The sequence below is a fragment of the Saccopteryx bilineata genome, chromosome 2, assembly GCF_036850765.1.
Source record: "Saccopteryx bilineata isolate mSacBil1 chromosome 2, mSacBil1_pri_phased_curated, whole genome shotgun sequence".
Classification (NCBI taxonomy): Eukaryota; Metazoa; Chordata; class Mammalia; order Chiroptera; family Emballonuridae; genus Saccopteryx; species Saccopteryx bilineata.
The window spans coordinates 199,225,254-199,246,808 of record NC_089491.1 but is presented as its reverse complement, the minus strand read 5'-3'; the positions used below and the strand labels follow the sequence as shown (position 1 = coordinate 199,246,808).

The 21,555-nt window shown below is 41.1% G+C and overlaps 1 protein-coding gene across 1 annotated transcript; it reads right to left on the bottom strand.

The window, feature by feature from the left end:
* Positions 1-3,655: 3,655 nt before the first annotated feature.
* IL12A (interleukin 12A) lies at positions 3,656-11,056 on the bottom strand. The gene is made up of 7 exons (XM_066259052.1): positions 10,664-11,056; positions 9,841-9,986; positions 6,852-6,965; positions 6,478-6,519; positions 6,143-6,184; positions 5,901-6,044; positions 3,656-4,068 (listed from the first exon to the last, which is right to left on the bottom strand). Exons 1-7 carry the CDS (start codon positions 10,677-10,679, stop codon positions 3,913-3,915), a joined length of 660 nt encoding a protein of 219 aa, XP_066115149.1. The 5' UTR covers positions 10,680-11,056; the 3' UTR covers positions 3,656-3,912.
* Positions 11,057-21,555: the final 10,499 nt, after the last annotated feature.

Genomic DNA, 21,555 nt, shown 5'->3' with positions numbered 1-21,555 from the left:
TTTTAATGTGGATTTGTTTTTTGTTTTGTTTTTTGAGAGAGAGTGGAAGGGAGGGGAGAGAGAGAAAGAGAGAAGCATCAACTTGCTGTTCCACTCAGTTGTGGACCCACTGATTGCTTCTCATACGTGCCCTGACTAGGGATCAAGCTGGTGACCCCAGGATCAAACTGGCAACCTTAGCACTCTGGGATGATGCTCTGTCCACTGTGCCACCAGCCAGGGCCAATTTTTAACATTTTTGAAGTTGGAAATAATTTGATTCTAAAAACCATGAAAACTTTCTTCCTCAATTACAAAAAGAAATGAAAAACAAGTGGGAACTCATGAGATTTGCCTTTCTCCACCATTCTTGAGTGCCTGCGCCTAAGGACACATGCTTGAATGGCATGACGTTTCCTACCCTGAGGGTAGTGAAGGAGAGGAGATACACAAGAACTGATGGTATTTGTACACTTAAGATGAAAGTGTCCCATGACTTACTAAGACCTTAATACAAGAGACCAAAGGGCACAGTGTTGGCATCTACAGGCTGGGACACTCCCAATTTTCTGACAGCCACTTTGTCACTGTCCTCACAAGGTGGTGGGTGGGGGATATCTCTCTTGAGTATCTTCTGATAAGGGCACTAACCCTATCATGATGGCTCTATGTTTATGACTTAACTAACAACCTAAAGTTCCTATCTCCAAATGCCATCCCTTTAGGGATCAGGGCTTCAACTTATGGGTTTTAGGGGGAACCAGACATTCAGTCCATAGCAATATTTAATGCACTTTGCCTTAAACTGGGAAACCAAAATTATGCTCTCTACCACCAAATGTGTAGTTCTCAAACATGGACAATAACTGAATAGGCCAGGGTGACACACGGTCTGCAGGGCTGGCCTGGACCAAGCTGGTGTTTGTCCGTTTTTGTCCCTATGTTCTCCTTCCTCCTTAGGGTATTTAAGGCCTTTTGCATGTCTTGAGTTGTCCAGCACTCACTTTTTGCTGTCTGGTTAGATCCCTCCCTAGAACTGTCCCTGTTCCCCAAAGTTCTGGGCCCTCAGAGGGAAAGCTGTCAGCTGGTTTTCATGTTAAGTTTCTGATTAAGTCATTCTCATGTTTGAGAAACACTCACTGTTTACTTTTTAAAATAATTTATCAGTCAAATGAATTTCTAATAGGCTAGAAGTGGGGAATATTTTTAGGGGACCTCCATCCTACTGAGGACTTTGGTCCCCACCCTTTGTTCTTTGCACTGTGAAGGCAAGGACTCTGCCCTTGGGCCCTGTATCTTGCCACAAACAGCCTACTATCAAGTCCCACAATAATGCCAAGCACTGTGGAGGGGCGTCCTGGTTACTTAGGTCTTGAAGCAAACAGTCTTAACAATTTAAAACAGTCTCTGTTGAGCACTGACTAGATGCCCACACTGGACTGTCATTTAATCCTCGCAAGAGCACTGGGAAACAGGGCCTACAGTTTTTCTGAATTTCACAGGTAATAGTAGCAAAGAGGTTTCAACCAATTTGGCCTGGTCACCAAGCCCAATAACAAGTAAAATTTTCCAGAAATCCCTCACATTTATTGTGCACATTTTACTTGCCAGGCCATTGAGAGTGGTTTGGGTAAGTTGTTCCATTTAACCCTCACGCTGTCCTTTGAGGCGAGTTCTAGTGTTATCTTTTATTCTTAAAAATGGAAATGGAAAAGTTGAAACAACGTGCTCACGTTATACAACTTATAAATTGCAGTCCCAGATGTAGAGAAAAAAAGTGGAAAACTGACCATGTAATGAAAGCTGATTAGTTGTGAAGACATTTCTTGGCTGGTCATATTTTTGAAGCATATGTCTTGGTACTTTTTATAAACAATAGTAACCCTTGTATTCTGCATAAACCCAATCCATAGAATGGGCCACCTGCTTGCCTCTCCTTGTTTTTGGGGGGGTGGAGTGGGGGAAAGAGGCAGGGAGAGAGACAGGAACATCGAGCTGCTCCTGTATGTACCCAGACCAAGGAATCGAACCAGCAACCCCCATGCTCTAGGATGACGTGTCAACCAACCGAGCTATCCAGCCAGAGCTTAATTATTATTGATTTTTAGAGAGGGGGAAGGGAAACATTTATTGTTGCAATCAGTCATGCATTTTTTGCTTGCTTCCCATGTGTGCCCTGAGTGGGGATTGAACCCTCAACCATGTTTCAGGATGGCGCTCTTAACCAACTAAGCTAACTGGCCAGGGCCTCTCCTTTATTTGGGCGCAGATAAGAGACAAGTCACCATTCTGTGTGAGGGGTGGCAGCAACTCTACAGTCCCAGCCCCATCAAGCCATCAAGCTCTTCTTCCCACAATCAAAGCCACTGAAACCCCAAGCCCTACATTTAAAGGCAAGGAACTCTTGTCTGAATCACCTGTGGGTCATGTAGTCCCTGAAGAAAAGGAGGTATGTGATGGGATCTAGTGTCCAATGATTTCTTTCCAGTATGGTGAGAATCTGAAAATAAGAAAGTCACATAAATGAGAACCTGGATTGGCCAAACACATTTCCTCCCAGTTCATTCACAAGGATACCAATTGGGACCTGGTGGGGAGGGTTCACATGGTGGGGGCTCTCTAGATATTTTGTTGCTTAGAGACTTTTCATAATAGAAATATGATTATCAGAGTACTAAAATGATGTGTTATTCTGTCAGGTGAATCTTAAAATTCACATGATTTAGAGCAGCGGTTCTCAACCTGTGGGTTGCGACCCCAGCGGGGTCGCCTAAAGCCATCGGAAAGTACATAATGCATATCAAGTATTTACATTCCAAATCATAACTGTAGCAAAATTACAGTTATGAAGTAGCCACCAAAATTATTTTTTGGTTTGGGGTCACCGCAACGAGGAACTGTATTGTGGGGTCACAGCATTAGAAAGGTTGAAAACCACTGATTTAGAGAATAAAAAAGATGGAATTTAATATTTGGGTCATTCAGAGTACATCTGTTCAGCCAAAGCAAGGCAATTACCCATTGGTTCAGGCAGAAATTCTATAGAATTTAAAGCTACATTAGCTTACAATGAGAATTTTTCTCATTGTAATTTAGAAACAACTTTCCCCTGAGAGCCCAAAGGGTCATGAAAATGAGAATAATTTAACTGAAAGGCCTCTGAATGACATTTTTCCAAGTTGGAGGATATAATGTATTTGTCTAATAATGCACAGCATGTTAATAGGGCTGTGGCTAACAGGGAAAAACAGGTTAATGTAGTTTAGATTCAGATGTTGAACAAAACTAAAGTAACTCACTCGAGGACCTCAGCATTAAAACATATGTAGCCCAACAAGGAGCCCTTTAAAGTATTTGATTAATTAGGAAATGAGTAAGAATATTGTTCCAATCTTTCAAGGTAATTTTGTTCAAATTTCATCAGAGTTTTGTTTTCCTACAATGTGTATCTTAATACTTAAAATATCCCACTGATATCAGAGAAATACGAGAATGACTTTAATTCAACCATTTTATTTTTAGAACATATGGCATTGTTCTCAAATCCATTTGAAAATAAATATTTTAATAAATATAACAAATAAATAAAAGTTTACATGCTATCATGCACACAAAATTACATAAATAAATATTTCCAAATAAATTATGCTTGAGTGTTTCAACAAACACTTCGGTATAGAAATAACTTATAAATTCATGCTCTTCCATTAAAAAAGAAAAACATTCAATGAAGAAAATTTTCCTCCTTAGCAATTTGCTCATGAAAACTTTAAAATAATTTATCCATAGTAAATGTGAACTATAAACAACATGAACACTGCTAGCTTAAGTAGGACTAGCTCAAGCCGTCACCTCCCCCACACCCTATAAAAATTTCTCTGGTTCAGATTTTTATAAAAAATGACTTCAAGGTCAGGAGAGAGCTCCGCTGTTTTAGGAGGAACTCAGGTAGCTCATCATCCTGTCGATAGTCACTGCACGAATTCTGAAAGCTTGAAGAAGGATGCAGAGCTTGACTTTCGTCTTATAAAAATCCAGGTCTCCAATGGCAGGTCTTGGTGGCACAGTCTCACTGTTGAAATTCAGTGCCTAGGAGAGCAAGTAATGAACATGACATGTATGGTATTCCAAAATTAAAACATTCACCCATAAAAATGGGGAAAGCCAACACACATCTCAGAGCCTGCAACCCACTCCCTTACAACATCTAAACCCAACCCAGTCTACCCCCAGCCAGAGGGCCAGGCAGAACCTGAGGAGGAATTCTTATTATCCAAGCTTATGTATCTTTAGTGAGCACTGAAGAGACCCTTAAAGTAGTTGAGATAATCATAAGTTGCATTTTAGAAAGGAATAATTCTGTTAAGATGACATCTGCTGAGATTCTTAAATGTTACATTAGGAAGCTACGCCCTTTTTAGAACAGGGATATGATGGATTGCTATTGATCAAAACTATCGGCAACAGACCTGTTTACTCCAAAGATTGCTTTGTGTCAGATAAATAAACCTGGTAATAGACCTCCCAGTTTTAGCCCTTTGATTTGATAACTCGAAGTAAGTAACCTTATATTTTCACAATGATCAATAATTCTATTTGTTCTAGAAAGCCTAGAAGAAAGATAGGATGGATAAAGTCCTCCCATTTTACAGAGTGAGAAACTGAGGCACAGAGGGCTTGGGCATAGTTGTATGATTACTGATAGAATTGATTCCAGGGCCCAGACCACCCAACTCTTATCTGAAAACAAAATTATTATCTATAGCTCTGTAGGTAGATAGGAACATTTTTTGATACTTGCAGCATGATGTTCAGTGCCTTTCAAATAAATAATTTGGTGAAAGGAAGGAAAGAAAAGGAGGGAGGGAGGAGCGGGGAGGGAGGGAAGGAAAGAGGAAAGAAAGAAGGAAAGATTCCTCTTTGGGCAATGATTTCTGACACATTTTTATCCTGTGCCCTGGTCACGAAGGTAGTCACCCTGCTCTTTCTTATGTGAATGTTTCTACGTTTTGTATTAGCACTGTGTGCTACAATGATTTAGAAATTATAAGGCAAATTCTTGTCTATGAGTGACATTGTGGCTATCCCCAGATGATGTCATTCTTTTATTTCATTCACATTTTGGTTCAGAATGGGTCATACCCAGGCACTATCCTGCTTGTTGTCTCTACCAATATTTGCAGATGTGCATGCTGGTCCCCCACATGCACATCTAGGAGACTTTAGAAGTGAGCAAGAAGTGTAGTGGAATCCCTTTGATGGAGGCTTAAATACTGGCGCAGCCACTTACACAAGCTGTGTGACCCTGGACAAGTGGCTAACTCTAAGCTTTGGTTTCCTCTCTTGTACAGACCTGATATGGTTGTACAGACCGGACAATGGAAGAAAATGTATGAAAACATTTGCAGAGAGCCTGGTGCATACTACTTGGTCAATAGATGGATGGCTGCTTTTCTAAATGTGATCTGCTCATGTTTGCTTTTGCTCTAGAGCAGTGGTTCTCAACCTTTCTAATGCTGTGACCCCGCAATACAGTTCCTCATGTTGCGGTGACCCCAAACCAAAAAAATTATTTTGGTGGCTACTTCATAACTGTAATTTTGCTACAGTTATGATTCGGAATGTAAATACCTGATATGCATTATGTATTTTCCGATGGCTTTAGGTGACCCCGCCGGGGTCATGACCCACAGGTTGAGAACCACTGCTCTAGAGGACACCCTCGAGGCCATAGCTCCACAGGTTGAGAACCACTGCTCTAGAGGACACCCTCGAGGCCATAGCTCCACAGAGGCTTTAAAATAGGGATTTTAGGCCTCTCCCAGTCCAGAAAGGGCTGACTGTCTACCTCTCCATTAGGGGCCCTTGCTGGCTATCTCAGAATAAGAAAGGTTCTCTCACTGATAGGAAGAAGGTCTTACCTGCATCAGCTCATCAATAGCTGCCAGCATGTTTTGATTCAGAATGATTTGCCTCTTAGGATCCATCAAAAGTTTTGCATTCATGGCCTTAAACTCCTCCTGGTACATCTTCAAGTCCTCATAGATACTACTAAAGCACAGGGTCTGGACGACATGACAAAATAGGAAAGAAACTATTGATATGAGCTAAAGATGTTTTCTTCCCCTGCCCATTGCATCTGAGGAAAGAACTTATGTCTCACCATCATAAAAGAGGCCTTGCCAGAGGCCAGGCAACTCCCATTCTAGAAGAAAAAAAAAATCAGACATCAATGGTATAAATTCATAAAATAGGCTGAAACTTTTTTTTTAAACACATTTTATTTTTTTTTAATTTTATTCATTTTTAGAAAGGAGAGAGAGAGGGAGAGAGAGAAACAGAGAGAAGGAGGAAGAGCTGGAAGCATCAACTCCCATATGTGCCTTGACCAGGCAAACCCAGGGTTTCGAACTGGCAACCTCAGCATTTCCAGGTCGATGCTTTATCCACTGCGCCACCACAGGTCAGGCTAGACTGAAACTTAATTTTCCAACTTACAGTTACGAAAGAGATCTCTTTGGAACCCGGACAATTCTCATTCTAGAAAAAATATCACAGATCAAAGATAGTATTAATATAACATTTTCTGGCTTTTCTTCTCAAACATATCTTTTTTTTTATTGAGGTTAAAAAACATAACAAAATTTTCCATCTTAACTATTTTTAAGTGTCCAGTTCAGTGGTGTTAAGTATAGTCATATTCTGAAAAACCAAATCTGTTCTTATAAATTTTTTTCACCTCCAACTTTGAAGTGGGACCTGTTAGAGTTTCATGACAGTAAAGACCAGAAACATGCCCATTTTTGTAAGAAGGTAAAGTTTAAAACGCAGCTTTTAACTGTATTGTGCTTTGGGAGGAGTATCGTCCATACCATGGTTAATTCCTGTGGTAAACAGGCCTCTACTGTGCTGGTTTTATCTTTTGTGATATCTTCATGATCGATCTCTTCAGAAGTGCAGGAGTAAAATTCTAGAGTCTCACTGACCTGTATGAAACAAAAGAAACCCACTTTATAATATTAATAAGATCCCTGGCTCCCCATTCCCTGGGGGCCAGCGGAGCCAGAGCTGGCTGCCCTTGACTTCTGTATCTTTGACCTTACAGGAAACTCAAGCTCTTCAGAAAACAACAGGAAACAGATCATTTACCCTCTGTCCCTCCCTCCTCTCCCTTCGCTCTTAGGATGTGTTTTCCTGGGTAACATGTTTTTCCATTGTATAAACACTATAAATCATTTCAACAGGCTGTGCAAATCAGCATCTATACCACACTATGACACTTGCTTCTGGTGAAAATGTTTTCTCTTTTGCCAAAGTGCCTGTGGTTTATGGCTATATATATATTTCAATTATAACTTCTAAAGGGGAACCGTTAAGGTCACAAATTGATGGATATGACAAACAGGCAACCCTAAGGACAAGTTGAGATTTAATTTGTGGTACACACACACAAAGATGACATCTTGTGAAAACCTTGTACAGCACTGTTGAGTATAATTATAAAATTTATCTTAAGAAGTTGATGACTTTTTGATTGAAAATCTAGATTGTTTTTCACTCACTAAGTCTGATGTGTGCCAGGCACTGGGTTAAGTACTAAGAAACAACAAAGAGGAGGACTATGTTGTGCCCTTCAGAACTCCAGGTTCATCCGAGGTGACAGGCAAGTGCCCAGACTGGAAGACGTGTGTTCAGGTGAGAAGAGCTGAGCAGGGTGTGACAGTTCTGAGGAGGGAGTGGAAAGGAAGCCAAGGCTGCACCAGAGCTGGGACATTGGCCATTGTAGAGTTAGAATGCTGGCAGACAGAGGGAGGATTTCAGGCCAAGGGCACTACAGAGTCGGGCAGCAAGACTTGGGAGTGCAGAACATGTTTGGGACCAGGAGTAAAATTCCTGTCTGTGGCAGGCAGAATGACTCCCCCGACACACACCACCAAATGGATCTGCCAGCCCTGGAACCTGAGAATCTGTTACATTACCCATTAAGTTTGCTAGTCAGCTGACCTTAAAACAGGTTATCTTGGATCATCTGGGTAAGCCCAATGTAATCACTGGATCCTTAGTAGTGAAAGAGGGAGGCAGAAGAGTCGTTGTCAGAGTGATGCAGCATGAGAAAGACTCAACTGGCCGTTGCTGGCTTTGAAGATGGGAGGAGCCACATCCCAAGGGACATGGACAGCCTCCAGAAGCTAGAAAAGTTAAGGAAACACAGTCTACTCTAGTCTCCAGAAAGGGACACAGCTCTGCTGATAGCCTTGATTTTAGCCTAGTGTGACCCATTTTGGATTTCTTACCTCCAGGGAGGTAAGAGAATAAATTCATGTTGTTTAATTTGTTAGGGTAGCCACAGAAAACAAATACACTGTTTATTCCTGGAAGTTTTCACACAGACCTGGGAGCCACCAGATTCAGCAGACTGTAAAAAGTTAGGTTTGGGAATGTGGGCCCATGGCTGTAGCTATTCAGATCTTTTCAAGAGAAGCTGAAAATCTAGATTCTTTTATGGAAAGTCCACTTCCATAAAATAGCATCAAACTAAAAAATCAAAAGGCCCTGGCCAGTTGGCTCAGTGGATAGAGCGTCAGCCTGGCATATGGACGTCCCAGTTCGATCCCTGGTCAGATGATGATACCTCGTTGATTCAAGCATCAGCCCCAGCTGGGGGTTTCCAGGTGGATCCCTGTTGGGGCGCATGCAGGAGTCTGTCCATCTCCATTCCTCTCACTTTAAAAAGAATCAAAAGAAAATATAAAAGACATAGGCCAAATGACAAATCCGTGTGCTGGGTGTGTGACCTGCGAATGGCACGCACTGGCCACCTGTTTTCTGCAACAGCCAGCTATTTCTTTTGCCAAACTTGACACGGGAATGATATATATAAAAAAAATCAAATTGAATTCTGCAATCCTTTGACCTTTAAGTGTTCCATGTGGGAATAGAAGAGTCAGCTTTTTCATCTAAAGCACCTATTTAAACTGCAGCTCCTAAATTTTATCCACATTGAATCTTCAGGAATCAAAGCAATTATCTGCAGTTTTCCTTTGGTGAGTCACCTTTTTAATTAAGATTGATTGCACTGTAAAGGGCAATTGCCAGCACATTATTAAAGATAAGGGGAAAAAACATTCTTTCAGGAGGCCTTATAGCTCTGAGTTTAAGACACTCATAAAACAAAAAGCTAAAAATATTCAAGAAAGATTTACTAGAGAGCAGGAAAGCAAAAGGACATTTTTGAAAACGGCTCATTGCAGCAAAAGCAATCTTTTATTGGAGCACTTTTAAAAGAAAAAAAAAACATTTTTTTCTTTTATGAAAGGAAAATAAAACCTAAAAAAATGAGTGGAACTTTAAATAAGATTAGATAATCCTCTCCCTAGAAAATGAAAGCTGGACGGCACTGTCCCAGGCTCTCTGAACTGCATTTTGCTGACCGCACTGAGTCCTCTGTTGGATGTTGGTGAGTGGCTGAGGGCAAGTCTGATTCACCGTAGCCCCTAGAGCACAGAGGCTGCACCTAACCACCGTTTCCTGAATTGATCAGTGTCAGAAAGTATGGGCCTGACACAGTTCCATCTCTGTTGGCAGGCTACAGGGAACACTGTAAATACTCACTGTCCTCTGTGTAGACACAGCCCAAAGGAATGCCATGATAATTTATTACCACTCTTGCTTTCTCTGGAGACAATTTCATTGAGACTCCTTAGCTAATAGTTGGGCCATTTGTAAAGTACCCTCTTCCTCTCTTGACAGCTTCTGATAAACCTCCACAATTTCCCTGCAGTCCCTTCAGGTGACCAGGGGTTTGCAAAAGCCCTTCTCTAAAGAGGCTGCAATGTGGGAACAGGCCTTTGAAAAGCTCACCTTCTGAAGCGTTTCGCTGATGACCCTCAGCAGGTTCTGGGAGCGACTGAGGCACTGGAACATTCCTCGGTCTGCTGTGGCTGTGGGAAGGTTCCTGGCCAAACTGAGGTGGTGTAGGAGGACCAGGGTGGCCAGAAGGAGGAGGTCTGGGTGGGAATGGGGGGGGGGGGTTGGCTGAGGTGGTCCACCTGATTTAGCATCCCTCTACCATCCAACTATTCTGGTTATCTTCACCCAACTGACTCTGGGCGCCAACCTCCCACCACCATATAAGAATCTTCCTTAAACATCTGAGAGATGATTTAAGCTCTTGGAAGGCAGTGCTTTGTGCTAGGGTTAGAAACCAACTCACGGCAAGGAAGTCCCAATGAACTCAGACAAGGGTGCTGGAATCAAAGCTCAGCCAGAAAATTTCTCCACTTAAATGGGAAACTGAGGCCAGGTGGTGAAGTGATTGGCCCAGTGTTTTGGGAAGAGTAGGGTATCAAAGCCTCATTTTGAAATTGGCTGGGATCTGCCCTCTTGGAGGTGCAGCTGAGGGACCCAAGAAACCATCCCGGTGGGACCTCAGTTTCTCACTTGTGAAGTGGGCGTAATAATGATACTTATAGCTCAAAGGGCTGTTTCAAGATCAAAAGAGACAATGTCTGTTCTAATGCATAGAAAGCAAGCAATTAAGTCTCCCTCCAACCCCTTCTTTCTCCTCTACTGAAACCAGCTGATTGTTTTCAGCTTCTCTTTAGCTGTAGCAAGTTTCTGCCTCCTCTTCCCGTGCTGCCGGCCCTCCCCACTCGAGCCCCGTCTGGGCTGCCGGGCTACTCACTGTGCGGGGTACGCATTGCTGAGCCTAGCGCTGTGCGGACACCGAGCCAGCAGCTGGACGCGGACCGCTGGACGCTGCAGGTGAGGGCGGTGGTTGGGAAGCGGCCCGGGGAGTCACATATTTATAATTGTCCAGAGGCGCGGCAGGACTTTCCCCGGACTCTGGTCTCTTGCTTGCTTTCTCTCTACATCAGCCTCTCGGTGACTCGCGGAGAGCAGCCCGCGGGGCCTTGCGGCGCTTTCGGATTAACTCCCCGGTGCCCCGCCGCAGGCGTTGGGGACGGCCCCGCCGCCTCCGGCCTGGCCCAAAGCGAAAGCGAAATTCGCGCAGGATTGCCGCTAGGGCCCCCGGGCACGGCCGACGCATGCCCACCCCCTTGGTCCCCCACTTCCAACTCCCAATTACCCTGCCCTCACCCCACCTCCTTGCAGCACCCTCTTCCGACGGAGCGCCGAGTGCTGCCACCCACTCATCCAGCATATCCAGACGTACCCTGATCGTTACCTCCCACCTAGTTCTGGACTGGGTTGGACAACCGATTTATTCGTTCTTTTGTTAGTCTGTATGTTGTTCTGTCCATTCATCTGTCCTTCCGTCTGTTCGTCCATCCATCCATCCATCCATCCATTCATCCATTCATTCATATGGTCCACAATGTGCCAAGCAGACATTGTGCCAGCCATGGGACACCCAGTGGTGAACACGACCTTTGGGGTACTCCTACACCAAATCTGATTCAATGTGTTTTGCTCACAGGCACTGTCTTAAACATGAAAAGGGACAAAACCAGACCATATAATAACTACTATCATCGAGAATCCAGTTTCTTAGAGAGTCTAGGAGAGAATCGTGACAATTTAATTTTTAAAATATTTTATTTATTCATTTTAGAGAGGAGAGAGAGAGAGAGAGAAGTCAGGGAGGAGCAGGAAGCATCAACTCCCATATATGCCTTGACCAAGCAAGCCCAGGGTTTCGAACCAGCAACCTCAGTGTTCCAGGTTGATGCCTTATCCACTGTGCCACCACAGGCCAGGTGAATCACGAAAATTTAGTGGAAAGGATGCACAGGGTCCTGGGAGAAGATCAGAGGGATGGTGCCTCAGTAGGAGCCATCAGAGTAGAGATGGAAAGGCGTCTAGGAGCGAGGCCCTCGGCCAGTGTTGAGGGATGAGTAGGCATTAACAGTGTCCAGTTGGAGGATATGCGGGTTCTCGGTAGGGGGAACAAGGATCAGAATGCTGTCATGAGGGGGCAGGGAGGTGGCTCTCTAGGGGTCCTGCTGTCAAGGTGTGAGATTGGACAGGACTACAGGGCTGTGCCAGAAGGGTAGTAGATTCCATGCTAAGGAGTGTACATTCTGCTAAGTGTGGTGAGGAGCCTTCTAGAGTTTTAGACAGGAGATATGGTTTGATATGCATGATGCAAAGATTTCTTCAGCAGTAGTATAGAGGATGGATCTCTGGGGTCAGGAGTAGAGTAGAGGAAGCAATTGGGAGGGCATGCCATGGCCTCATTCAGAATGAAGAGCAAAGGGTGGGCAAGAGGGATTCTCAGGACAGGAAGGGGCCAAGGCATGGTAACTCCTCAGGTGTGAGGGCCAGAGGAGGCCTGAGAATAGTTGACTAGAGATTGTTCCAGTTTCTGCACAGGGGTTGCTGTAACAGGGCAGTGGATTTGGAGGAGACAGTGCGAAGTTCCATTTTGGATGTGTTGGGTTTGAGGTTCCTGTGGGACTTTTCAGGTCATTCATTTCTACCACAAGCATTAGTCACCCTGGGTATTTATGAAAGGGAGGGATGTGTTTGGTCACTCATTTAAAGCTTCTGAAGGGTCATACTGCACTAAGGCCCTAGGACTTTACTACTAAGCCGCCAGTGTCCAGCCTTGCGCAGATTCAACAATCTTGGATAGGGATAAGCCTTTTGGAATACAGGAGAGAAGAGTGGGCACTTCCTCTTTCTCTCCTCCAGGTCCACATTGATAGCTGGGTAGATGGGATCATTGTAAGCCCTGGGATGCTACCATGAACACTTGGCTGGGCCAACCTCTACTGAAGATGAGGTGATGAAGCCAATTGGGAAGAAGCTGTGTTGGCCCTTGGTCTGATTCAAGCTCTCTTTTCTTGTTGGCATCACCGCTGCCCCCCCCCCCCATCATTTGCTTGAAGATGATAAGGCACCCACCTTAGGAACTTTTAGATGTATGCAAATAAGAGTACTAGTTGACTACTGAGGCTCCTTCCAGTGCTACTGTCTGTGAATTCCCCCATAGAGATAGAGAGCATAGGTTGTCAGAAACAATTACATCTAACAGATTGTGTGAAGCAAATTACAGGTACATAGCTGTGTTGTTGCCATAGGGATTTAGGATGGAATTAAATGTACTTAAAGTCAGAATGGAGTCAAGCCTATCACAAGATTTCTCCCTGGAAGGCCATCTCTTTTGGAAAAGTAATTTCTGGGACATAAATAAGCACAGACCCCTGCTCAGACATAGTTTCTAACCTATACTCTTTTGCAACAATTATCTGATGTGCTGCACATACCATAGTCAAGATAAAATGAAAAACTTATGGAATAACATTACTTTTCTACAAGAGACATTATTTGACCCGTGATCACTACTACATAGTGTCTGGCATCTGTACTGGAAGTCTCGGCCAATGCTATAAGGAATGGAAAAGAAATGAGAGGTTTACAAATTAAAAAGAAAAAATAAAATTATCATTATTTACAGTTGATATATAGAAAAGCAACAGAAACAATAGAGGAAATAGTAGAATTAAGAGAATTCAGCAACTTCACTGGATAGCTATCAACTTTGAAAAATCAAATGGTTGTATATCTGCAACTACCAATTAGAAAATATAATAAAAATAATATGCCAGATAATAAATAAATAATGAAAAGAAGATACTATTCACAGTAGCAGCCAAACTACATAAAGTAACTGCCTATCTATAGAGGGGCAGTATAATAGTTGAGTATGGACTCTAAACTATTTAAATCCAAATTCTGTTACTTGTATTGTTACTGTGTGTTCCTGCGCAAGTTATCTTTCTGAGTTCAGTTTCCTCATCTAGAAAATGATAATAAAAGTACCCATATTTTGGGTTGTTGTGTTTATTACATGAGTTAGTATAAGTACAGAATTGTCTTTGGAGAAAAATTTAAAAGTAATCAAGAACATAGAGTGGATTAATTGAAATGGAAATACATTCTCTAACCTTGCGTGAAAGGCCTTATTATATAGAGCTCAAAATATAGTCTTCTTTTGTTAATTTACATATTCAATGTAATCTCAATACTAATTAGAAATAAATTTTCTGAGGAACTTAATAATAAATCTACTCTAAAATATGTAAGAATAAAAGCCTTTGACTAAGCTCAACTTATAAAGGAATCATAAAAATGTGGTAGTAGCACTTCCAGATATAAAGACATAGTTCAAAGCAATGGTAATAAAAATAGTGTTTGACAAAAAAAAAAAATAGCCAAATGAGCCTGACCAGTGGTGGCACAGTAAATAGAGCATCGGTCTGGGATGCTGAGGTCCCAGATTTGAAACCCAATATTGCCAGCTTGAGCGCGGGATCATCATGATCCCAAGGTTGCTGGCTTGAACCCAAAGGTTGCTGGCTTGATCAAGGAATCATAGGCTCGGCTTGAGTCCCCTAGTCAAGGCACTCAAGGCACATATGAGAAGCAATCAATGAACAACTAAAGTGACACAACTATGAGTTGATGCTTCTCATCTCTCTCCTTTACTCTCTGTTTCTTTCTCGCTTGCTAAAAAAATAAAATAAAAATAACAGCCAAATGATGAACTGTTGAAGCAAAATAAAGAAACTAGAACAAACTCATATATATGGGTATTTAGTACAAGATACAGAGGGCATCCAGATTAATGAGGGAAGCATGAATTATTTATTAGAAAGTGCTCACTGTGTGGTAAAAAATAAAACAACTCCAACCTAAAACAAAATGCAGAGTCCAAGCCATTTGGAAGTTCATTAAAGACTAAATTATTATGGGAGTAGAAGAAAATGTAGGAAACTATATTGTGATTCAAGAATATGAAGGATTTTTAAAAAACATAAAATTCCAGGCCATATAGCAAAATACTGATAAATTTGATTACATAAAAATTAAAAATTTCTATAGTATGATTTCCTGTTAACCATGGACAAAGTTAACAGCTGACAGCTTAGGAGAAAATATTTTGCAATGTCTAAAACCAATAGGGAAGTATACAAGGAACTCCTGTAAGTCAGAAAGAAAAAGACAGAAATCCCAGTGAAAATGGACAAAGTTTATAAACAGGAGATTTACAGAGAGGAAACCCCAAAAGCTAACCAGCATTATAAGATACTCAGATAATATTATAATCAAAAAAGTACAAATGAAACAAGAATGAGATATTTTATAACTCTGAGACTGGCAAAAATAGGTACATTCCTGACAAGTGCTGTGGAAATGTAGGATTCTAGTATTCTTGGTATAATGCAAGTAAGACCGATACAGCTGTGCTGGAAGACATTCTGGCATGGTGTGGGCAGATTCAGTCTGTGTACATCTGATGATGCAGAGTTCTACCTTGGGTATATATCCCAAAAAGATTCTTATGAAGGCTCCGAGAGAGACGTGGGAAAATGCTCATTAAGCTAGTGTTTGTAGTGGGAAGAAGTCGGAGGCAATCTAATTCCCCAGCACTGGGGGAGTGAGTCAGTAAAATGTGAGGGACCCATTCATGGCGTATTCTGCAGCAGTTATGAGTAATGGACTGGATGTACATGCAGCAACATGGATAGATCTTGCAAACATAATAATACTAGGTAAAAAATATACAGTAAAAACAGAATAAGACCTGTATATAACATTAGATGTAGAGTCAGATTTGGTTTGGAATTCAAAAAATTTGGATTTTAGAAAGGGAAGAGGCAGCATCTCATGATCAAACACTATTTCTGCAACAAAATGCAGGAATGGTTACACAAAGTGGATGATGACTACAAATAAGCCCCTGTCCCTTGAGTTAGATTTTGCTGCTGAATTTAAGAAATCACTTTTGGTGTCTAGAACTTTTTTGATTTCAGAATTGTGAATAAGTGATTGTGGACTTCTATTTACTTAAATAAGAAGAATATATTTACAGTGATGCACATCACACAAGGACACTTACAAACAAAAAGATATATGTTAAATATATATATTAGGCTAGATCTCACTAAGGAGAGAAGGGGATGAGAATGAGAAATGGGGGTAAAGAAAATACTTAGATACTTGCATGCACACATGTAAGAGAAGGGACTGATGATGTCATTGATTGATGAATGTAATCAGTTTAATCTTCTATCTGAAGTCCTTATCCTGCCCAAGATGGAGATAGGTAAAGACATCCTTTGGAAACAGTTAATTGACATACTTGTTTACAACCTTCAATTATAATTTTTGGTGCATTCAGATAGTTTTTCTATTAGTTATTTCTTTCCCATTCACTTTGAGCAATGGGCCAATCTGGGATCTCACATAATAGATTTATCAGGGGAATCAAGGGGCTTTTTAAGAATTTGGCACAACATATCAAGGACTTATATTAGGGGTTCTTGACTGAAGGCATTCTTGCTCCCCATTGTATGGAGACATTTTTGGTTGTCAAAATTGGGGGAGGTGGAGGGTTGCTAATAGTATCTAGTGGGTAGAGGAATGCTGCTAAACATCCTACAGTACACAGGATAACCCTGTGCCTCCCCCAAACTACCAATACTGCTGGACTGAGAGACAGTAGCTGATATGAGGCCGCTAGGTAGCTCAGAATGCCTGCCTTCATCCTTTCTTCTTTCTTCTTCTTCCTTCTTTCTTCTTTCTTCTTCTTCTTCATCCTCCTCCTCCTCCTTCTCCTTCTTTCTTCTCCTCCTTCTCCTCCTCCTCCTTCTCCCTCCTCCTCCTCCTTCTCCTTCTACTTCTCTTTCTTCTTTCTTCTTCTTCATTCTCCTCCTCCTTCTCCTTCTCCTCCTTCTCCTTCTCCTCCTCCTCCTCCTTCTTCTTATTTTCTTCTTTTGTCTTCTTTCTTTCTTTCTTTCTTTCTTTCTTTCTTTCTTTTTTCTTCTTCCTTCTCCTCTTCCTCCTCTCCCCTCCCTCCTTCTCCTCCTCCTCCTTCTTTCTTCTTCTTCTTCATCTTCTAGTAGGGGAGATAGAGAGACAGACTCCTGCATGTGCCCTGACTGGGGTCCACCCAGCAACCGCTGTCTGGGGTTGATGTTCTTCCCATCTGGGGCCATGCTTGCAACTTAGCTATTTTTAACACCTGAGGCAGAAGCTCCACAGAGCCATCCTCAGCACTCAGGGCCGATGTGCTTGAATCAATCGAACCATGGCTGTGGGAGAAGAAGAGAGAGAGAGAAGGGAGAGGGGAGGAGAATCAGATGGTAGCTTCTCCTGTGTGCCCTAACCGAGAATCAACCCTGGGACTTCCACATACCAGGTCAACGCTGTACTGCTGGGCCAACCAGCCAGGGCCATTCTTCTTCTTTATATATAGACAATTCATAGTCATAGGCCCTGAACAGAAGTCTTTGGGCTGTATCTTAGTGTCATACTTTAGAGTGGCAGCCCATCTGTGGAAGAAGTGAGATCCCAAAGAGGCTTATGATCAGTTGAAACTATAAATGTTAATCTGCAGGTAGGTACTGTGAACACTAGAATCCTTTCTAACATAGCAAGGACTTGACAGTTTGCCTACAGTTTTAGTCCACAGGTGTCATTAAATTTGAGTATATATCAACTGGTGCTTTAGTGCCATCTGACAGTCTCAGGTCCAGTATAGCTCTAATCCTGTGACCTGTCAGGGTACCTTGTTGCATACCAACCCCAAGTATGACATGCTGACGAGGCTGATTCCATGGAGTAAGTTCTTTGGTAGTGAAATGTTTCAGCAGCAGTGAGAGAAATAGTGAGTTGAGCCAAAAAGACTTGTAGAGTAACTTTGAATCTATGATCAAAAGACCTAGCTGCTTTTTGCTCCTTGGTAGCTGTATGAGTTTGGACATACCTCTGCCTTTCCTAATTTTCATATCTGAAAAATGGAGAGAGCAACCCCTGGTTGTTTACTTTGTCTTGTGAGTCAGATTATATAATGAACAGTTTATAATTTTGTAAAATGGTAGCGTGTCATTGCTATGAGATATCACTACACAATGAGAGATGTAGTGTTGGGTTTTTTGGATTAAGATACATGTGTACCAGCTTCTTCTACAACTGCCTCTTTGCAATGTTAAGTGGCAACTTCCCAATGAGGGGGAGGATAAGTCCTAAATAGTCACAAAAATGTTTCTATAGGCAACATCCATATGTTAACAATACCATCTTGAAGAATCTCACAAATATTAGCAATGGGCTTCAAGAAAAAATTCCAGGAAAGGTGCCGTTATTGCTTATTAATACCCTAGTATAAAGATTTTATTAATACTGTTGCAAACTTTTCTGCATCTTGAGACAGTTTAACAAGCTTCCTGAATATGATGCAGCTCCTGAGCATTCAGCCTCATGAATGATGATTACCTGATATCTAGATGTTATAAAGAAAAAATTGATAAATTTGGTTATAGAAAAATTAAACATTTCTACAAACAAAAGATACCATATATAACATTTAAAAACAAATGATGGTCCTGGCTGGTTAGCTCAGTTGGTTAAGAGAGTCCTCCCCCAAAAAACAAGTTTGATCCCCAGTCGGCACACACGGGAAGCAACCAACGAATGCACGTCTGAGTGGAACAACAAATGAAAATGACAAATGATAATCTACCCTGTTTCCTTGAAAATAAGACAGTGTCTTATATTAATTTTTGCTCCTAAACACGTTCTAGGTCTTATTTTCGGGGAAACAGGGTAGGAAAAACACTTGCAACAGCATATGAAGGACCAAGGGTTAATGTCACTTGTATGTAAATATGAATATCACCAAGCAAAAAGCCAACAGTCCAATGCAAAAATGGGCAGAGGATATGAAAAGATGGTTCAAAGGAAGAGAAATACAAATTACTTATAAATATGAAAAATACTCAGCTGCACTCAAAATTAAAGACATGCAAATAAAAACTACTAGGATTTATAACCTATAATTTTCAAAACTACAGAGTTTGATGATTTATAGGTTGTGTGTGGGTATGTGGAGGCAGGTTGCCACGTTCTGTTGGAGGGGTGTAATCTAGTGCCATGTATTTGGAGGGTTAGTTGACAACAGCTGTCGAAATAAAAAATGCACATAAACATTTTCTCAGCAATTCCACTTCTAAGAATTTAGTCTATAAACTTTTTTGCACATATACATAAATATTGGGTTTATTTTTTATTTATTTTTTATTTAGTGAGGGGAGGCAGAGAGAAAGATTCCAGCATGTGCCCTGACTGGCAACCACCTGGCATGCCCACCAGGGGGCAATGCTCTGCCCATCTAGGGCATTGCTATTGCAACTGCAGCCATTCTAGCGCCTGAGGCAGAGGCCATGGAGCCATTCTCAGCATCCAGGACCAACTTGCAGCAATTGAGCCATGGCTGCAGGAGGGGAGGAGAAGAGAGAGAGAGAGAGAGAGAAGTGAGAAGAGGAGGGCTGGAAAAGCAGATGGGCACTTCTCCTGTGTGCCCTGACTGGGAATCAAACCCAGGACATCCATACAATGGGCCAATACTCTACCACTGAGCTAACTGGCCAGAGCATAAAGATTGTTTTTCATTAAAAGTATCATTTTTAACATCAAAAGACTAGAAACACTTGAAATGTCCATTAATAGGGGATTGTTTAAATAAAACATTATTGATCTTTTCAATGGGCTACTATATACCTATTAAAAACATTAAATTAAGTTTATATACATTACAGGAACAATCTTTATTACGTGAAAAATCAAGGTTCAGATCAGTGTATTGTATAGTTCATTTGTGCAAGGAAAAGTGTACACACATACATACACACATATACACACATAGATATAAGTATAGTATAGATAGAGCTTTACACTCATAAGAGAATAGAAAATCAATGACCATTGCCTCTGGAGAATGAAATTGGATCTTTGAAATAGAAAGAAAAGCTACTTTTTATTGAAAAACCACTGTTTAAATTATTTAATATGCAAATATATCAGTTTTATTTATCTTTGTTTTGCTTTTTAAATTGCATTTTAAAAGAACACCTACTGGCAGGTGACAGTGAACTGCTAAGACAGCTGTTGGGCTCATTCTGAGTTTTTTATAGAGAATTTCCTATAAATTGAAGCATTCTTGCTGGGTTTGCAGTACAAACATTGAATATGTGGATTGAGGAAGGGGCTTCTGTGTCTGATTCACTCCATCCATTCATCCATCCATCCATCCAATTCACCCACCCATCTTCTCACTTTATTTTGAAGAATATTCTACATGTCTGCTATGCACATTTAGATCATCTTTTTTTATTGATTTTAATTTATTGTGTTTACATAGATTCAAGTGTCCCACCGAATACATGTTATCTATCATCCCTTTTAATTATTATGTGCACTGACATTATTATTTCACTGGCTAGAACCTTTCTAGCCTGTGGCCTCATGAAGTGAAAAGACCATGGGCTTTCTAGTCCCAGGTTAAAATCCAGCCTCATCAATTTCTAACTGTGCAATCTTGGGCAATTTTCTTAACTTTTCTGACCTCTGGTAAAACAGAGAGAAAATCACCTACCTGGTGGGTTTGTTGGGATGATTTGTTGGGATAATGTATACACAGTGAGACAGAGCCCTATACCACAGTAGCATTGCTGGTTTCCTTTGCTGGCATTGATTTCTAAACAGTGACTGATGAGGTCTTAAATAGCCCCTCAAAGGCACATCATATGTCTTATTCATCAATGAGTAGAATGGTTAGGCTTAGTATATATTATGATGCAGTACGGCCTCAAATGTGGAAGAAAACAATATTCTGAGTCAAGATCATCCTTTTTGGCTTCTTAAGAAACAATGAAAATTTCTCAACAGATGAGACCTTAAAGGCAGGCTGCTTGGCACTAGCTCTTTAAAGTCCCCAAATAGCCATTTTATTGCTTTATTCATTTATGCTTAGTTTCCAGGGTTCTTCATTACCCCACATGCATATGAAGAACCCCTTTTAGTCTGTTTTTAAAGTACTGGTTTGCTGGCAGCGAGTTCATTAACCTTCTGTTTGTCTTAAATGTCTTCATGTTTGATTAATTTTTAAAATATGTGTTTGCTTAGAGTTATATTCTTTCTGCACCTCAATGTCTTCTGGCTTCCATTGTTTCTTTTTAGAAGTTGCTGTTTTTTTATTGTTTGTTTTTAATTGTTGCTCCTTTGAAGATAATTTGTTTGGGAAGATAGTCTGGCTGTTTATAAGGGGCTTTTAAAATTTTTTTTTTCACCCTGGAAATTTGGTTATGACATTTCTAAGTATGTTTTTCTTTGTATTTATTGTGCTTGAGGTTTGTAGCACTTCTTGAATCTGTAATTTGATTCTTTAAAATTGGTTTTGGAAAATTCTCAGTCATTACCTCTTCAAATATTGTTTCTATTGCTCTCCAGTCCCCCTCTGGTACTTTTCTGAAACTCAAATTATACGTGTTTAGACCTTCTTATAATGCCCTACATGTTTTTATGCTATTTTCTGTTTTCCATCTTTGAGTGTGTGGGGGGGAGAGGCAGGATCTGGTTGTGTCCATCTGGTTATTTTCTGGCAACCAATCTTCCCAGAAACTAATGTTTTTGTCACTCGTGTCTAAAACTGTTCTTAAGTTCACTTATTGAATGTTTTATTTGTTACTGTATTTTGTAGTTTTAGAGTTTCTACTTGGCTTATTTCATATGTGAATTTTAATTCTCTGACAAAACCCTCCACTTATC

Bases quoted from the DNA above. Each gene is read 5' to 3' on its own strand.
- IL12A (XM_066259052.1), bottom strand. The intron at 6,966-9,840 runs GTGAGCTTTTCA...TGTTTCATACAG, and splicing joins TCAGCGAAACGCTTCAGAAG to GTCAGTGAGACTCTAGAATT. The intron at 6,185-6,477 runs GTAAGTTGGAAA...TTTTTCTTCTAG, and splicing joins AAGAGATCTCTTTCGTAACT to AATGGGAGTTGCCTGGCCTC.